The sequence below is a fragment of the Pseudopipra pipra genome, chromosome 4 (assembly GCF_036250125.1).
Source record: "Pseudopipra pipra isolate bDixPip1 chromosome 4, bDixPip1.hap1, whole genome shotgun sequence".
Classification (NCBI taxonomy): Eukaryota; Metazoa; Chordata; class Aves; order Passeriformes; family Pipridae; genus Pseudopipra; species Pseudopipra pipra.
In genome coordinates, this window is record NC_087552.1 from 47,195,936 (window position 1) to 47,212,189 (window position 16,254).

A 16,254-nucleotide genomic window follows, 5' to 3' on the forward strand; every position below is an offset into this window, starting at 1 on the left:
TAATCCATGTCTCTCTAGCATCAGTCTAGCATCAGTGTTAATGAATTGTGGGAAGATTACTGTAGGAATTTAGGAAGCACTTATACCTATAAACCTCACTCAACCTTAAAGTTTTCTGGAACTTATAGTGCTTCTTCATCCTACTTAACGGAAGTATAAATTTTGTGACTTACACATCTGCCCTGGGGCATTATGGTTCTATGTATTTCCATTTACAGCTTTTTACTCGGGCTAAACCCACCAAATTCTAACAACCTTTAAAACTGCCATCTAAGAAATTCCCTAAAATTTATGTTTCACTGTAAATCAATGTTTTGATGATCATCAAGTAGAAATATTGTATATTTCCAGGAAATAATTTGATGTGACAAATTACATTATTAACAATATTTAAAATCTGATATACCAATATGGAAAAAAAAAATCTACATGTTGATATGAATGATGATGACATCTGTTTCAGAAGTGTTCATTCAGGCCAAAGGCACTGCCAGTGAGTTGAAGTACCATTATAAACATGATTAAAATCCATTTAAGTCTGTCATAAAGCCACCAGAAAATTATCTTCTTTACTTGTCATTATAATATCCACGTTGAGTTTTGTAACTGCTTTGCCCCAGCTATTCATCTTGGCTTTGCATTTTAGACTTTACAAAGGCTGTCCCCATCAAACTGTTATCTCTCTTCCATGACACAGCTTATGACTTCAATGCTGACACCGCTTGTTGCCACATCTTCAGCTGCGTCAATGGTATGCTCTAAGCTTTTCTTAAAGCTTTTTTCTTCTGTGAATCTGGCTAACAAAACTCAACACTAAAATGTGATAACAACCTGTCCCTATCTTTCCTTCATTTTTCCTGACCTTCTCATTTGACTTACACTTGCCTTCCCTCGTTCTTTCTTGTACTATTTTCCTTTCCTGTTTGTTTACTTGTTTCTTGCCTTCTTCTCTTTATAAAGTTCTCTCTTTACAAATTTCCTCCTTGTACAAATGTTAATCACAGAATCACAGAATATGACAACTTGGAAGGGATCCACAAGGACCATTGAGTCCAACTCTTAGCTCTGCACAGAACCATCCCCAATTATTCAAACACTTCTTGAACTTTGGCAGTCTTGTTGTTGCAATCGCTTCCCTGGGGAGCCTGTTCCAGTGTCCAACCACACTCTGGGTGAAGAACCTTTTTATAATATCCAACCCAAACCTCCCCTGACACAACTTCAGGCCATTCCCTTGGGTCCTATCACTGGTCAACACAGAGAAGAGATCAGTTCCTGCCCCTCCTCTTCCCCTCACAAGGAAGTTGTAGGCTGCGGTGAGGTCTCCCCTCTGTCTCCTCTTCTCCAGGGTGAACAGACCAAGTGCTTAAGTCGGCCGCTCCACATACAGTTTCCTCCCAAGGCCCTTCACCATCTTCGTTGCCCTCCTTTGTACACACTCTAATGGCTTAATCTGGAGTAGATAGCTTAATAGCTTAACCACTTAGATCTGGGTAAGAGAAGAAAACTATATACTCGTTTTCAAAATTTTATCATTTTTTTAATAAAAATCTATACATGAGACACCTTTCCTTTCTTTGAAACTGAGACCTTGATTCACTCTGTGATTTTATTGTTTCTTTGGTATGTTCATTTTCTTCAGTTCATGTAAGTTAGTGCCTTTATTGCATTACTGGAGAAAATGGTCCTTCTGAACAAATATATGTTTGCAAAATGCAAGGGAAATGTTTTTCAGGCAAGAGGCTATCGTTGTTTTGAAAAATATTAGTCTGATGGTACAATATTTTTGAATGTCAAACCTAAACAACAGGTATTTAATGAGTCAGAGTGCAGGTGAAACAGAAAGAATCACAAAAGATATGTATTAATATGTATCATCTAAGACATGTTCTAGTTGAAATTTTGTACAAAATACCATCCTGGAAATGCTATAATACACTATTTTATATAGCAGGACAAATCAAATCCTGAAATTAAATTTTCAAAGTCTACTTTGGGAACTCTACAGCAAGTCTGAAGCTTGTCCGTTTGTTATTTCTGTCCATCACTCCCCTCTTTCTTTTTCTGTGAATCTGCAGCAGGAAAATCTGCTGAATGAAAGCTAGACTAACATAGTGGAATGCAATGTAAAATTGATACCTCAACTCACATGGCAGTTCTGCGTACATTGCATACCCAATCCAATTTCTCATCCAGCCTTTCTTACCTTCATCATATATGCACATTTAGAATTCTTTTTATATGTGTGCCATATAAATTCTATTTTACTATTCATTCAATCTATAACCTCCTTTCTTTTGGAGGGGAAAAATCCATTCAGAAAATTCTTCTACATTAGTCTGAAAGAAAAGCATAATATGCTTTTTTTACATCCATTGCAAAAAAAAAACAACACACACACTTTTCCAAGTCCAGAAACAATTACAGCTGATATGAAAACACTTCTATTACTTGTTGCTGAAAATTTATATAAAAAGTAAGAAACTGGTATTTATAGAGCAACATATATTTGAATATAAATCCTAATTATGTGGAATCAATGGCAGAACTCCATTTGAGTTCTGGAGAATAAAGATTTGGCATTTCAGTCTCATCTCCAGCCACATGGATTTTGTCTTCACTCCCTCAGAATTATTAAGTAATTTCCCTGTGGAATTTTGTGGGCAAGTATTCTGGGATGATTATTTCAAAATGCGATCATAGGAATATCTTATTAACTCCATCTCCTCCCTCCTCTCCTGGTCATTTTTAACAGTAATTAGTTTCATAATACATTACAAGACACTAAAATGAGAAGTGTATATTTCTCTCCAGAGTGCTTAACACAGTGAGACCTTAGTTCTTTCCAGACCTTCTGGACAGTATAAAATTTACCTTAAGATTTTATGTTTCCCTAATATTATTGGGTTTTTAATAGCAATATCTTTTCTCTTTTTCTTTTTCCTTTCAGGCTATGCCAATTATTTCAGAGAAGGAGAAGGCTGGTGAGTCAATATTTACTCATTTTCTTATTTCCTTGTTGTATTTGTTGTTGGAATACAGTGTTGCTTAACTAAGTGATAAAAGACAGACTTCAGCTGTGGGGTTTCTAACTTATAGGATTACAGATCTAACAAACGTCTGTGTAAAGGTTGTTTCCTGAATAGGGTATTTTCTCTTTCTGAAAAGCAGTCCAGCTTTCGGAGTGATACTAATAAAGATGTTTGAAACTGTCCTACAAAGTATCCGGTTGGATTGCAGCTGCTCCATAAATGTCAGTCTTCCTGTAGTTACTAACTTGTTATTTGATGTTACCATCTATTATGATTTACTAGATGTCTCAATTAACAAACATAGATGCAAATAGGTTTTCTCAAGTCAGTGAAATTTGATGACTGAGTGTGAACTTTATTGCCTGTCTTTAAATATGGCAGGAAATTCCAGTTACCCGGAGTATTTCACTGGAGACAATAACATTTGTTTTGGCTAAGTACTTCCAGAATATTGAAAGATTGTTTTTCTGTTATCTTCCGTCATATGTGTTCTCTGAACACTATATGTACTTTGGTGTTGGTATGTGCAATCCACTAGTGATTGCCTGCTAGACACTGTCGAACAGGTGTGTTCTTGTGATAAACACTAGGGAACGCTCCACTCTTAGCACTATAGTTCTCTAGAATCTCTGTGGTTTCTTGTTATTTATTTTAATTGATTTAATTGCTACTGCCCATTGAATATAGCTTGAAAAATACCTCAAAATATCCAAATGCCACCTGGCATTCGGATTTATATCTGATTTTTATTGGTGATATTTTCTTGCATTATCCTTGTTTGGATTTTTTCTTTTCTTTTGCTTATTAAGGGAGAGGAATAGGTTAAAATGTTTTGAGAGAAAAGCCACAATTCTAATCAGTGCTGTAAAAGCTATGGATCTGTCTTCTCAGGATGTTGCTATTTTGGCTGTTGAAGTTCAGAAACAATTCTCAAACTGTGACCCATATTTAATAAGATTTTTCTTTATGGATTTCACAGGTGGCATTATTTGGAGTTTCTTTTTCTGAGGCAGTCCATATTTGGCCACGTCTTTTAAATTATGTCCCAACATGCAAATTGATTATTACTAGCTTTACTATTTGCAGCTAATTTCAAATAAGTTTATCAAGTATAAATGCAACATTGAAAGTTTTTGTACATCTTTTGTAATTGCATACCAAACAATATTAAAAACTATCTGAAAGTCTTTAAAAAAATCTTCAGGGCATAGACTTGTAATGACCCCAGTTTTAAACTAGAAGAATAGAGCTGCAACAAATATTTGCCATAATGGTTTGTAAAATTAGAAATAAAACTCAAAGCTCTATGTTTACTCCTACAGTGTCAAAACTGCCTAACATGTCAGTGTTGAGGATGGTATAAAATCAATGTTTTTTTGACCTACACTTTATAACCTGTACATATTCATATGAATGTCTCTCTGTTTTCTTTCTTTCTGTTCAGACTTCAGTGTTATGGGGTTTTGTGGACAGCATTATATTTAACATTACAAATATTAGATAGAACTTCATGCCACATGAAGTCAGTTTGCTGACATTTCCATGCACATGAGCACCAGCTCGACTGAGAATGAAAATGTTGTTGCCTTTTAATCACTTTTGGCTCTTGTTTAACTCTACAACTCAGAAGCTCACAAGGTCATGTTAGGTTTTTTGCAATATTCAGCATGTATTAGGGGATGATTATTAAAATCAGTTCTATTGACTGAAGTCACTTGGCTCCAGGGGTAGTAGTAAGTGCTGCTTTTGTCAAATGCAACTGGATCTTGATTCAAACATTCAGGTCCCATGCTTTGCAATTTATCTTGCCATCATTTGATCACTACTGCTTACACTTCACCAGATAAATTAAATTACAAGAGTCATTAATGACAAAGCTGTAAGTAAGGTGTGAAAGCCTTCAAAAAAGGGTATAGCATATCTGCAGGTCTGCTGTAAGAGAACAAAACAAATATTAATTTTGTTATTTATTTGGAAATACCAACAATCTAACTCATTCTAGTTAATATTATTATGAACAAACTAAAATATACTACAAAATATTACAGAACAAAAAGAAGGAGTTGTTTGTCTTATTACAGGCAAGGCTATTAAGGAAGTAAAGAGATTAGCTAGCATTGTATTAAAATTGGATTAAAATTAACCCAAAATTTCTAGTCAAACATCTTATCTCATCTTGAGAAAATTTTCTTGTGGGTCCCTCTTTCCTACTTACTACTATTTAGTTCCATCTTCAACTGGAATAATAAATAAAAGAAAGTAGAATGGCTGTTATTCCAATGTTTCTGGTTTAGAAATCTTGTATACAGAAATAAAATCTTGTTTTTCACAAGACTTCCTATTCTGTAGACTCCAGATACTTTGATATTTTCAAGTGCTTTTCCTATAGGCAACCAAACATTTAGATTTGTAAATGGACCAAGCTGCTTAAGCAGACTAGAAGTTCACACATTACTGATTATGTTTATAGCAGTTGTTAATCCTTGAAATTAAATATTTTCTTGATTTCATGTATTTTCCAACACACAGTAAATTTTGACATCAAATTCAAACTTTCAGATGAGGTACTTGAAAAAAAACCAAAAACCCACACATACTATTTTTAGATTTGGAGCAAAGCCAAACATAATCTGAAAATATTGCTGCTTTTGTTAATTAATAACTCCAGAGTTGCATAACCAGTTAATTTTTTTAACAGTGGAAAGTGCAGTAAAACACGCAATTGCAGAGTCCCTTTGGCAAAAATCTATAAATGATCAGTATATTGAGCAGAACATCAGTCATGCCTAAATATGTATACTATTGCTTCCACTTGTGTGAATTAGGGCATTGCAAATGATGTACTGTGGCATCAGCTATTTCTGAGTAATGCATTTTTAAGAAGTCTCAATATTGTTGATATTTCTGGCAATGTTGACAAAAATAAATCTTTCAAAATAACATTTTGAAGTAGAAGTTAAGATCAAGCAGTATGCACTGTTGGGGAAAATGAGGGCTCAAGCCAAGAGATGACTCAGGATTAGTACTGTTGGCACCTAAATCAAGAATACAGGCCAGAAAACAGATTCAAAACATTATTTTTTCAGTTTCATCTCTTTTTCTTTTGAGTAATTTATGTATTTGCATGCCTTTACTTACCTTGCTGACTGTTGTGATTTTTATTGTCATATTCTGTCCACAAACTCCAAAGAAATTTGAAGGATAGAGTTCATCACACCTGTCAGTAATGGAAGTGTCTGTGTCAGGGTTAGTGCTGTTGACTTCACTTATAGCCTAAAATAATCAGCATCTAAACCGGGCTATATGTCACGTGGCTGTATGTCAGCATCTGATTTACTGATGTGAATCACAGGATGAAACTTCATGAATGTTATTGGTTAACTTTCCACTAAAAGTCAAGATGGCTTCTAACACAGGTGTTATATTCAGTACAATGAACCCACTGTGAGCCTCCTAATTCAGGGCTAACTTTTGGTTTTGGAGCAGTGTTCCCAAAACAAAGGTGAAATAATTGTAAGTCAATATCAGAATTATTGTTTAAGTCTCTTTGTGTACCTGCTAAATGATTTCCCAATGTATCCTCAAATATTTGTAGGGAATAGTGAATTCTGTCACTTAAGAACATTGCTATAACGAAGCCAGCAGGAAAGGTAGAGTGAATATCCACATCTGGTCACAGACTAGCACAGCTCATTTCTCTTGAGGTGACAAAACTATGTGCTATCACATAAACAGGGCAGAAGGTTTAGTCTAGCCCTAAACAAATATTAAATAAATATTAACACCACTGGTCCACAATGTTCAACGTGATAATAATTTTTTTTTACTGTGCGTAAAACAACTATCCTGTGGTATTTTTGTTGAACACACATTTAGAATAGTTGCTGCTTTAAAAATAAAAAAAGGGCCTTTTAAGTGAGAATAGCAAGAATAGCAAGAAAACACTTTTGAGTTTTCATGATTCTATCAAAATGTTCTCTCCTGCTCTAAAACATATTGTAGAAAAAGTGCACAACCTCTTTGGGTAAATCTCAGTGTTCTTTCCATCTAGTAGGTTAGAGAGGTCTACTTCAAATAAAAGTGTCAGGCTTTGTTATGTAGGAGATCAGATTTGATAGCCCACTTCTCAGTTGTGTTTTGATGATCAGCAAGCCAACAAGAGGAGAAATATTAAGCACAAAGACAGCAGCCTCATTGGATCTCTGGCCAGCATACTGTGTTTGGAAACTCCCCAGTAGTACTACAATATGAGCCTAGCAGTGAACAAGTCTTTTTTTTTCATTATTTTTCTGCATCTAATCTAGATTTCTGGTAAAGATACTAATTAATAAAGTACAGGTTCTACTGTCCCTTGTTGCTAATTTTCCTGGTTGTCCTTTTGATTCACAAGGAATACAAATACAGAGACTATTAAAGGGACCTTAATGACAGGGTATTTCCTCTCATAGACTTTTATTGTCAGTGTCAGACAACAGAAGACACTTGGTGCTCAGCCCCATGGTGAGATGAGCTGCAGAACAGGAGGTGATGGAGTGATGACAAGGTGGGTCAGGCCTGTCTGTGAGAACTCACAGCAGGAGGACCTGAAAAATTCAATAGTGACAGGTTCACTGTCATATAACAAGGCACATAAAAGACCAAGTGCTTGGCAGTAGGTAGGGTTTTTTTTATTTAAGTTAATTTAACTGCAGCTCTAATCAAAAAGGAAAAAAAAGAAAATCTCTGCTAGATTCTACAAATATGTTCTAGATCCAGAGAAATCAGTTCTTTCTATGAGCAGTGTTCACCGGATGCTCTGTTTTCACAAAATCATTAAGGGTTCATCCATACAGAACTTATTTTGAACCTAGAGCAAACGTTAAAAAATTCAATTTGACTGGCTACAGGATATCAGTTTCCACATAAACTAGGGAGAAAAACAAGTTAATTGGCACAGTTACTAGTTTTCTGCCTGTTTTACAGTAACTCTAGCCAGTATTCTGGAATAAACTGGGCAAAATGAATTATTAATTTTTCCATTTTGCAAGTGTTATATCTGGTTTTGGTAGAACAGTCTTACCAGTGCTTTTGTGAGACCTTAGTATGAAGTACCAGTTTCTAGTTAGGTAATCTTTCTTTTACTGTCGATGTTGCAACAGTTATAAAATTTGTTTTAGGCAAGTGTTTGCTTTGTAAATAAAAATGTCAGGTGAGCAGTCACACTTCAATCTGTCATACCGGAAAACAGTTATAGAAGCTCTGCCAGAGTATGCATGGATGGCTGCTATACATTAACCAATGCTAATAAATATATTTTAATTCCACTGCCATTTATTTCATTATTAGAAAAAATGATTGTGCCCATAGATACAGAAGGTTGACCTTCCATGATAAGATTCCCAATGATGTTTAGTTGTTTGGTTTTCTCTGTTTTTTTCAAAATGCAGTAGAATATCTGATGTCAGGATTTTTGGTATTTGATTTTTAGTGGCTTATTAACCGCACATTAGCGTAGTTGTTCTTCTGAATAAATTACTTCACTTTTCAAAGTCATATGCATGCAGATATAAACATACAAACTTTAAAATGCACGTAGCACTGTGTGAAGCCAAAGTCTCACTAATCTTAAGATGCTGTGGCCATTTTCATTAACTTTTGGAGGAAACAGTAGGTCCTGGGACTGGAGCTTTCCCATAAAAGGCCACTTCAAACCATGCTAAATGCACTGCAAGCAGGATGACCCCTAAAACGCCTCATGGTTGTCTGTTGTACATTACTTTCTTGAGTCTTAAGTGAAGAGTAGGGCCAGGTAGTGTGAACGTGCTCTGAGGGGAGCCAGTAGTCAAGAAGGCTGTATACCCTTGGAGAAGGACACAAACATTCAGGTGCCATGCCTGGACAGTAAAACTAGTGTTTTGTGGAAGGCTAAAACAAATTCCATTAAAAAATTCTATACTAATAAAGTACATCTGAAGTAACATGTACTTGGGAGCTAACAGATCCTGTTGTGCATAAAATTTCTTAGACAGCTTCTGCTTTCTTACTCCACTTGCATTAATATGGGCCATCAGTATGGACTTGCTTTTATACTTCTTTGGAAGAGCTTCTTAAGTCAAAATATGCTGTTGTTATCTTCAAGGGCCTTTAATTTTGTTCATTTCTTTAATATAGTCTCATTTATTCTGATCTTTAAAATGCTTAGATAGAGAAGCTTGACTGAATTATTTTAGGCCAATAACAAGGACAGGCCATTCTTTTCACATTGCATTGTTCCATATCATACATTTTAATGCTTTTTTAGCATGATGATTGTGTTAATTGTGGAAAAAACTTTAAATATTTCCTTGACAAATATTCAAATGTCATTTTTCATTTCAGAGGAAACAAGCCATGCCTAGTGCCTTATATTCCTGTGTTAAGCAATCAAATATTGCTTTCTCTCCTGGTTTAGTGTCTTTTCTTAAGTAATAAAATTACCTTATTCAAATCAAGATATTTCCCTGACTAAAGCTTTATATAAAGCTGAGGGATTACTACTTCCAGCCATCATGCTAAATCTTTCAGCTGCCCTTTTCTGTCCAATCCAATATGTTTTTAAGGCAATATGTGTTTTCCTAGTTAAGGCAAGTTTACCTTTTTTTTAAATCACAGAAATTATGTAATTATGAAAAAAAAACCCAAGCATTATCATTGAATTATTTTAAAGATATTTGACATTAATAATATGTATCATCACAGATTGATAAGTCGTAAGAATGTGCCTCATAACAGACTTCATCACCTATTAGTAAAAAACAGTTAAACAAATAATAACTTTCTTCAAGGAGACCTTTGGAGGTCCTTTCTGCAACCTTCTGTTCAAGCAGACCAACCCTGACTTCAGACAAGGTTGCTTGGGACTTTATCCAGTCCAGTGTTGGAAACTTCCAAGAATGGAGCGTGTGCAACCTCTGTAGGCTACCTGCTCCGCTGCTGTACTGTCTCCATGGAGGAGACAGTTTCCCTTACATCCAGCCTGATCCTTTCTGGTTTCAGTTTATGCCCATTGTCTCTTGTCATCCTCACGTGCACAGTGTGAAAAGCCCAGCTCCATCTTCTTGCTGCCCTACTGTGAAGTCCTGGGGAACTGCTGGTAGGACCCCAAAAGCCATCTCTGCAGTCTGAACAAGTCCTGCAGCCTCAGTTCACAGACCAAGTGATCCAGACCCCGACCAGCTTGGTGGACTTTCCCTGCAATTGTTCCCTTTTATCAATGTTTTTCTTATATTGCAAGGATCCTGAAACTGGGCTCACTATTGCAGATGTGGTCTCACAAGCACTGCCTAGAGAGGGATAATCCCTTCCCTCCATCTCCATCTTTTATTGATACATCCCAGGCTGCTGCCACCTCTCTTTACTGCCAGGGCATGCTGCTGGCTCATGCCTATCTTACTGTTTGCCAAGACCCCAGGGCCTTTTCCATAAAGCTACTCTCCAGACAGTTTTTTATCATGTATTTATCCATCTTTCCAGATTATCAAATAACAACTTGCAAACAAAAATATTGTAAGAATTGTGCTTTCTGTTTTCAAAGCAGAAAATACAGGAGGAAGCTTAAGAATTTCTTACTTTCAGCCAATTTAATTTTGTATTACATTATAAGTAATTATAATGTGCTCAGATTTTAGACCACCACCACACGGACTGTAAACCTGTACTTAGTATATTCTGGCTAGTATCATATAATTAATCTTAATCAAGTTGTTTTTCAATATAGAGTTAATTATCAGTTACATGGTGATTCGGTAGTATTTATATTATCAAGCCCAAATTGTGGTCCCTTATTAAACTGGACATCAGAAACATTCTAAAAGAGGTAGTCCCTGACCAAAAGTGGCTTTTAAATCAAAGCAAACATGATCAAGTTGTTCTTCCTTTCCTTTTTTGGCTATAGCAAGAATTACAGAGAATGGTGATAACCGATTAATCAAGTTATTTCTAGGCTAATTTTGTTCAGACTGAATTCACGGTAAAGACTTGTGTTGATTCAAATTAAATATAAACTAGTTCATTTCATCCTAATTGATACTGAAGTGTAGTCATTAGGCCACAATTTCCAAAGTAGTAATGTGACTGTTGATTTGGAAATCAGGTGACGGTCTTTCTTTTTCAGTGTCCAGAAATAGAGTCAGCTTCTGAAAACCTGAGGTGCCCAGAGCAAAATTTTAAACCTAACTTTTGGCGACATTTTTGTAATTATTTAGGTACCTGAAGATGACAAACAAGCTCTCTGTCATGATACCTGCTAACTGTGCACCGATTCCCAGTCAAAGTTACTTTTGGGCAGTAAAATCTGCACATGGCGCAAAATTATGATGGTACCTAGTCATTTCTGAAAAATTTAATACACTCTTCTTTACTTCTTTGAGTTCCTAGACAACATTCAAAACATCTGTAAGATACTGTGCTCATATTTGAAAATAGGACTTAAAGTGCTACATTGTCTAGAGTTGTTGAAGATGAACCAAAAAAAAACCCAAACCATTCTAAACCACATTGAACAGGAAGAGCTTAGAGCACTTAAAATCATGTAGGCAGATAACTTTTCTCTTTTTGCATCTGTTAAAACATAGGGGTAGGAAATGGTTTCAGTCTCAGATCACCTGGGTCATGAGCTTTATCCCATTGTGTTTTTTGTTGCTTATACATCTGAGGTACTTACATGCACACTTTAAAGTCCTGTTTTACTAGAATAAAAAGTTGCTTTTCACAAATCCTTAGGGAAAAGAGAGAGGTCTCTGATGATTGATGAGAAGACGTGACTATTTACATTCCTTTAAGGACATGGTGAAAACTTAGGTGAGAGACACCCAAAAGCTCACTTTGGACTAGGCACACCTGGAGAAAAAATGTCTTCCTGATGTGGAACCATCCTTGGCAGCACCATGACAGGGCTGTATTTTAACTGCGATGTCAGAAGTTGCTCCGACTGGATTTATTTTACCTTGTTGGAGTTGTTGACCTGTGCTCTGAATGTCTTCTGCTACAACAAGTGATATTTGAGAGAATTACAGTTTCTGCCTGTAGTGTGTTCAGTATGAGCAAATAGACATTTTATTGTCTATAAGCTCAAAGATACCAACTATACTGACAAAAGGTATTTTTCATTATTTTGGAGATTTTTAAATAACTTGTGGTATCTAATCAAGTTTAGCCATTGTCTCAAATATTCTCTGCAAACGTTCTTGTAAAATTAGATTGCTTTTGCACATATTAGGAAATGGCAATCAAATCAAATGTTGATTCTCTAGCATATGGTAGATGCCATTGGTCTTTAAAGTGCACCAGTGTATGATTCTTATATGCAAAGTCAGTCACTTGGCTCATGCAACTGCTTTATTAGCACTGTCAATCTACCTGTGTGTTAATTTTAACACAAGTGAATTTCCCCTTCATGACACTTTAGGAAAGAATCAGATTAACTGCATGAAATTGTTGCATAATATGTAAGTATTGCAAACAAATAAATAACTGAAAACCAAGTTTATTGATAGACACAACTGCCAAATGGTCTATAAGCTATAAATTTGCAATGAGTTATTCCTGCCGGTAATCATTCTAGTCTTATGAGTTTGAACTAAGCTTGAAAATAGAAGTTTGCTAAACCCAAGTCTAAAATGATTTCTCTGAAAGTTTCTCTGTGTGAATATTCTCTTTAGTTCAATTGGTAGGTTATTAATTTAAATCCCAATCTACTGTGGATTCAATTGCACCCGCTGTATTTTAACCTAAAGGAGAGGAAATATTTGGAATTTCAGAGTGCTAGCCAGGTATATCATATCTCAGTAGCTGTCTATAAGCAGAATCGAAAGGCAAAGAGGAAAATAACCTGGAATTTTAATACATATCAAAATACAGGCTTGAAATTAGAGAAAAACAGTTGAAATATCTGCTAAAAGGCAAGGAAAAAATAAAATAAACTACAGCTTCCTACAGGCAGGTGTCTAATTTACAATGTCATCCTGGAATCAATGTGTCTTCATAATGCAAGGAAGAAAAAGAAAGACTGAGACTTTTGTCAAGAATTTGTATATCAATTGATTTAGATAGAATATTCTTTACAGAACAAAACCCATGCCTACACTAGAAAGATTTTGTTCTTGTAGTTACCGTGGAAGGCTCTCAAAAAAGGGATGGAACTCCAGAATCCTAAGGGAATGCCAAGGCCTTGTTTTGGTGGTATGGCTCATGCTAACTCTTGGAGTGGAATAACAATTTTTATGTCAGCACAAGTGTGTCTTCAGCAGAGCTTTATTGCATATTCATAACTGATATACCTGCTCTGGTACAAAATATAAAATATGTATCGGGTTAATCAATTTTATCAGGTATAATTTCATCATTATTTGTGCACTTGTGACTGGAAAATGACTGGAAAGTTGAGAGAGTATATAGTTTTCCTAAAATTTCTTTCACCTTTTTAGAAGATCTCATACGTGTGCTTTTTATACAGATTGCCCTTAAAACTTAAGTCTGCCCCTGTGTTTCAAAGCATGGACCCAGCTTAGCATTTGTAGGAAAAACTAGTGACAGAAAAATTGATGAGTATAACCCTTTCCTCAGTAAAATTAATAACAGCCTTACCACTGATTTTTGTAGGACTTACCCAAATCGTAACCCCCAAATACCAAATCAAAACTTGCCCAGGATGTCAAATTGGTAATGCAATATGTCATTATCGAAATCATTTTTCCCTCAGTATAATCATTATAGCTTAAGTAAGTTAACCTAACTCTACTGGTAGACAGAAAGAATTCAACATCTGGAAAATCTTTGCTGCATCTGTGTTGGGGTTTCATGCTTTTTGGTGCTTTGTTCACCAGTTCCCATGACTCTAACCTAAACCTCTGCCTTATTTTCTGAAGTGCATTCCAGTTCAGCTGAAGATGTAGTGATCATTTCATTTCCTGAAAGATATTATTTAGGCTTCCTTACGTTTTTTCCTTAAACAAAGCAAAATAAACCCCTAAAAATAAAGTAACTTAAAAATAAAGAAAAAGAAAGAAAAAAAAAGACAAAATATCTTTGTAGCGAGCTGCAGTAAGGACAACTGTTTTAACAGATTGAAGCAAGATTGAGAATTGTAATTGTCAGAGACAACAGAGAAGTAAATGTGTTATTGTAGACTTGTTATTGTAGACTTCCAGCCATGTTTAGCAAGTAGAAGCAGGTAAAATACTACTAGGTATTTTACCAAAATTCCCCCTCTGCCATGTACCATGCACAAACAGCACTGCTTACAATCTGAATTGTGTTGGGCGAACCCACGCAGTGCAGACAACCAGAAGAGAATTGGCTCCTATATTTCCTTCTAGTTGTTTCCTATATAGTGCTAAACAATTGCTTACAAGTGGTCTTTCCCTCTCCATTTAGAAATACAGGCGATAGATTTAGAAATATAATGATGGGGAAAAAAAATTTCTACAAAAAAAGTATTTGCAAACCTGGGCTTTTTCTCTCTTAAAGGAGCTCTGAGTCACATAGGTTTATTTTTCTCAAGTTCTTTAGTTATTATGCTTCTTGCTGTAGTTTTGACCCATGGCATCTGGCACCTTTCTAGAAAAGACCCACGAACGCTTGAAAGATAACAAGGACTAGGAACTGTTTGAAGCCAGCAGTGGTAGAAGGTTCATCCTTAATATCATTGAGTGGTCTTGATCAAAAAGATGGAACAGATTAATTCATTCTGACATCCTTTGTCTACCACAGACTTCTCCAGGTTTAGTCCTTGCTTAGATGATTCAAACAGGAATTTATGAGCAAATCATCCTCTCCGTGGAAAGATCTTTAGACTCTTACTTCCCAGATAAGGCTTGGGAAGGGCAATACCTCTTGGATGGAAAATACACCTCAGAGAGATTTTAGCATAAGGATTTGAACCACTGCTTTCACCTACCTCTTCTCGCTGCTTTCGCTCCTTCTGACAAACCATCTTCAAGGTTTCATATTTAAACTTTTACTGCAAAGGAGATTTGGAAATTAATTCTTTTGCTTACAGACAAATGGATCTGGTGACTGAACTTCTGCCTTTTAATTGCTTAGCTATCATGCAACAGTAATTAGTTCAGGAGAGAAAAAAAGGAAAAAACAGTGAGCCAGAAAATTTTCTGTACTGCTGCTCTGTGTACATGGAAAGTGGGGTGCAAATGACTTTCAGCTGCTTTCTTAAATGGCAGGGCAAGGTAATCCCTGGCATAAGGGAGAGAAGAGGTGTGGGCGACAGTGCCCTGCCAGGCATTAGCATCTGTCCCAGTTTATGCTCCCTGGAGAGCAGCTTTTTGTACCACAGATTGCTGCTCCAGCACTCTCCCTCCTCTGGGATAAGCCTGTGAAATGGGCAGAGTTGTGCTGAGCCATGCTTAGCACTTGCTGTTCATGTATCGGTACCAAACCATGATGACTTACTAGTAGCGTAAGTGGAAGTCACTGTAGCCATAATTATAGCCTGCATACCAAATATTATCTGCATGAGTGCTCACTCTATCAGCAACCTAACTACAAATTGATGAAACTTGAGAGAGCCTTATATGAGTGTGGCAAAGAATAAAGAAGCTCGGAGGCAGGGCTCCACATTAATTTGGTAGAAAATCAGCCCCCTTTTACCATCCCAACCTTATCAACACTGAGCAAGCATTACCAATGTTTTCACATAGCAGGAGTCAGGATTTGCTTTTATTCCTAGTGGACCTTTGAACAGCAGATGTCACCGATAAGAAGCAGCAGATTTCATTGATACAGTCAAGTGACTGTCAAGTGAACTTAAAGACATAATACTTTCCTGAGCCTGTAGCAATTAGACACTCACCCATTCATATAACAGTCCTTAAAAGCAAGAAGTGTGCTATGTTCTCTGATTTATGCTGTAAATAGCACAGATTTTGGAGTACACTTTATCATAGAATTAGGATAGCCTCTTTCTTTACAGCGTGTAGTAAGACATATTCTCATCATTTTACTAAACAGCCTGATTTGTTAAATATTGGTGTTTACTACTGAAGCTTTTTAATTATTGGAGCACACAACAGTTCTAAATCATAGTAGGAGTTTGGGTGCACTGCATTTTAATTCATGACATGCTAACAGCCTTCACATTTCATCAACTAAAAGATTAAGTTCCTTGAGCAATAAAAAGCTAATTCATATTCCCAGACATGAAAAAATATCCCCACGTTAATGTAGAGAACATGTGTCAACTGACCCTATG

The 16,254-nt window shown here is 36.0% G+C and overlaps 1 protein-coding gene across 3 annotated transcripts in view; it reads left to right on the forward strand.

Annotated features, from left to right (window-relative positions):
* The window catches only part of DLC1 (DLC1 Rho GTPase activating protein), a 225,987-nt gene that overhangs the window by 92,194 nt on the left and 117,539 nt on the right, over window positions 1-16,254 (forward strand). For all 3 annotated transcript variants that reach the window (XM_064652803.1, XM_064652807.1, XM_064652802.1), the window contains exon 5: window positions 2,951-2,984. In XM_064652803.1, the coding sequence (XP_064508873.1) occupies window positions 2,951-2,984 (34 nt within the window). The remainder of the gene's footprint in view (window positions 1-2,950; window positions 2,985-16,254) is intronic.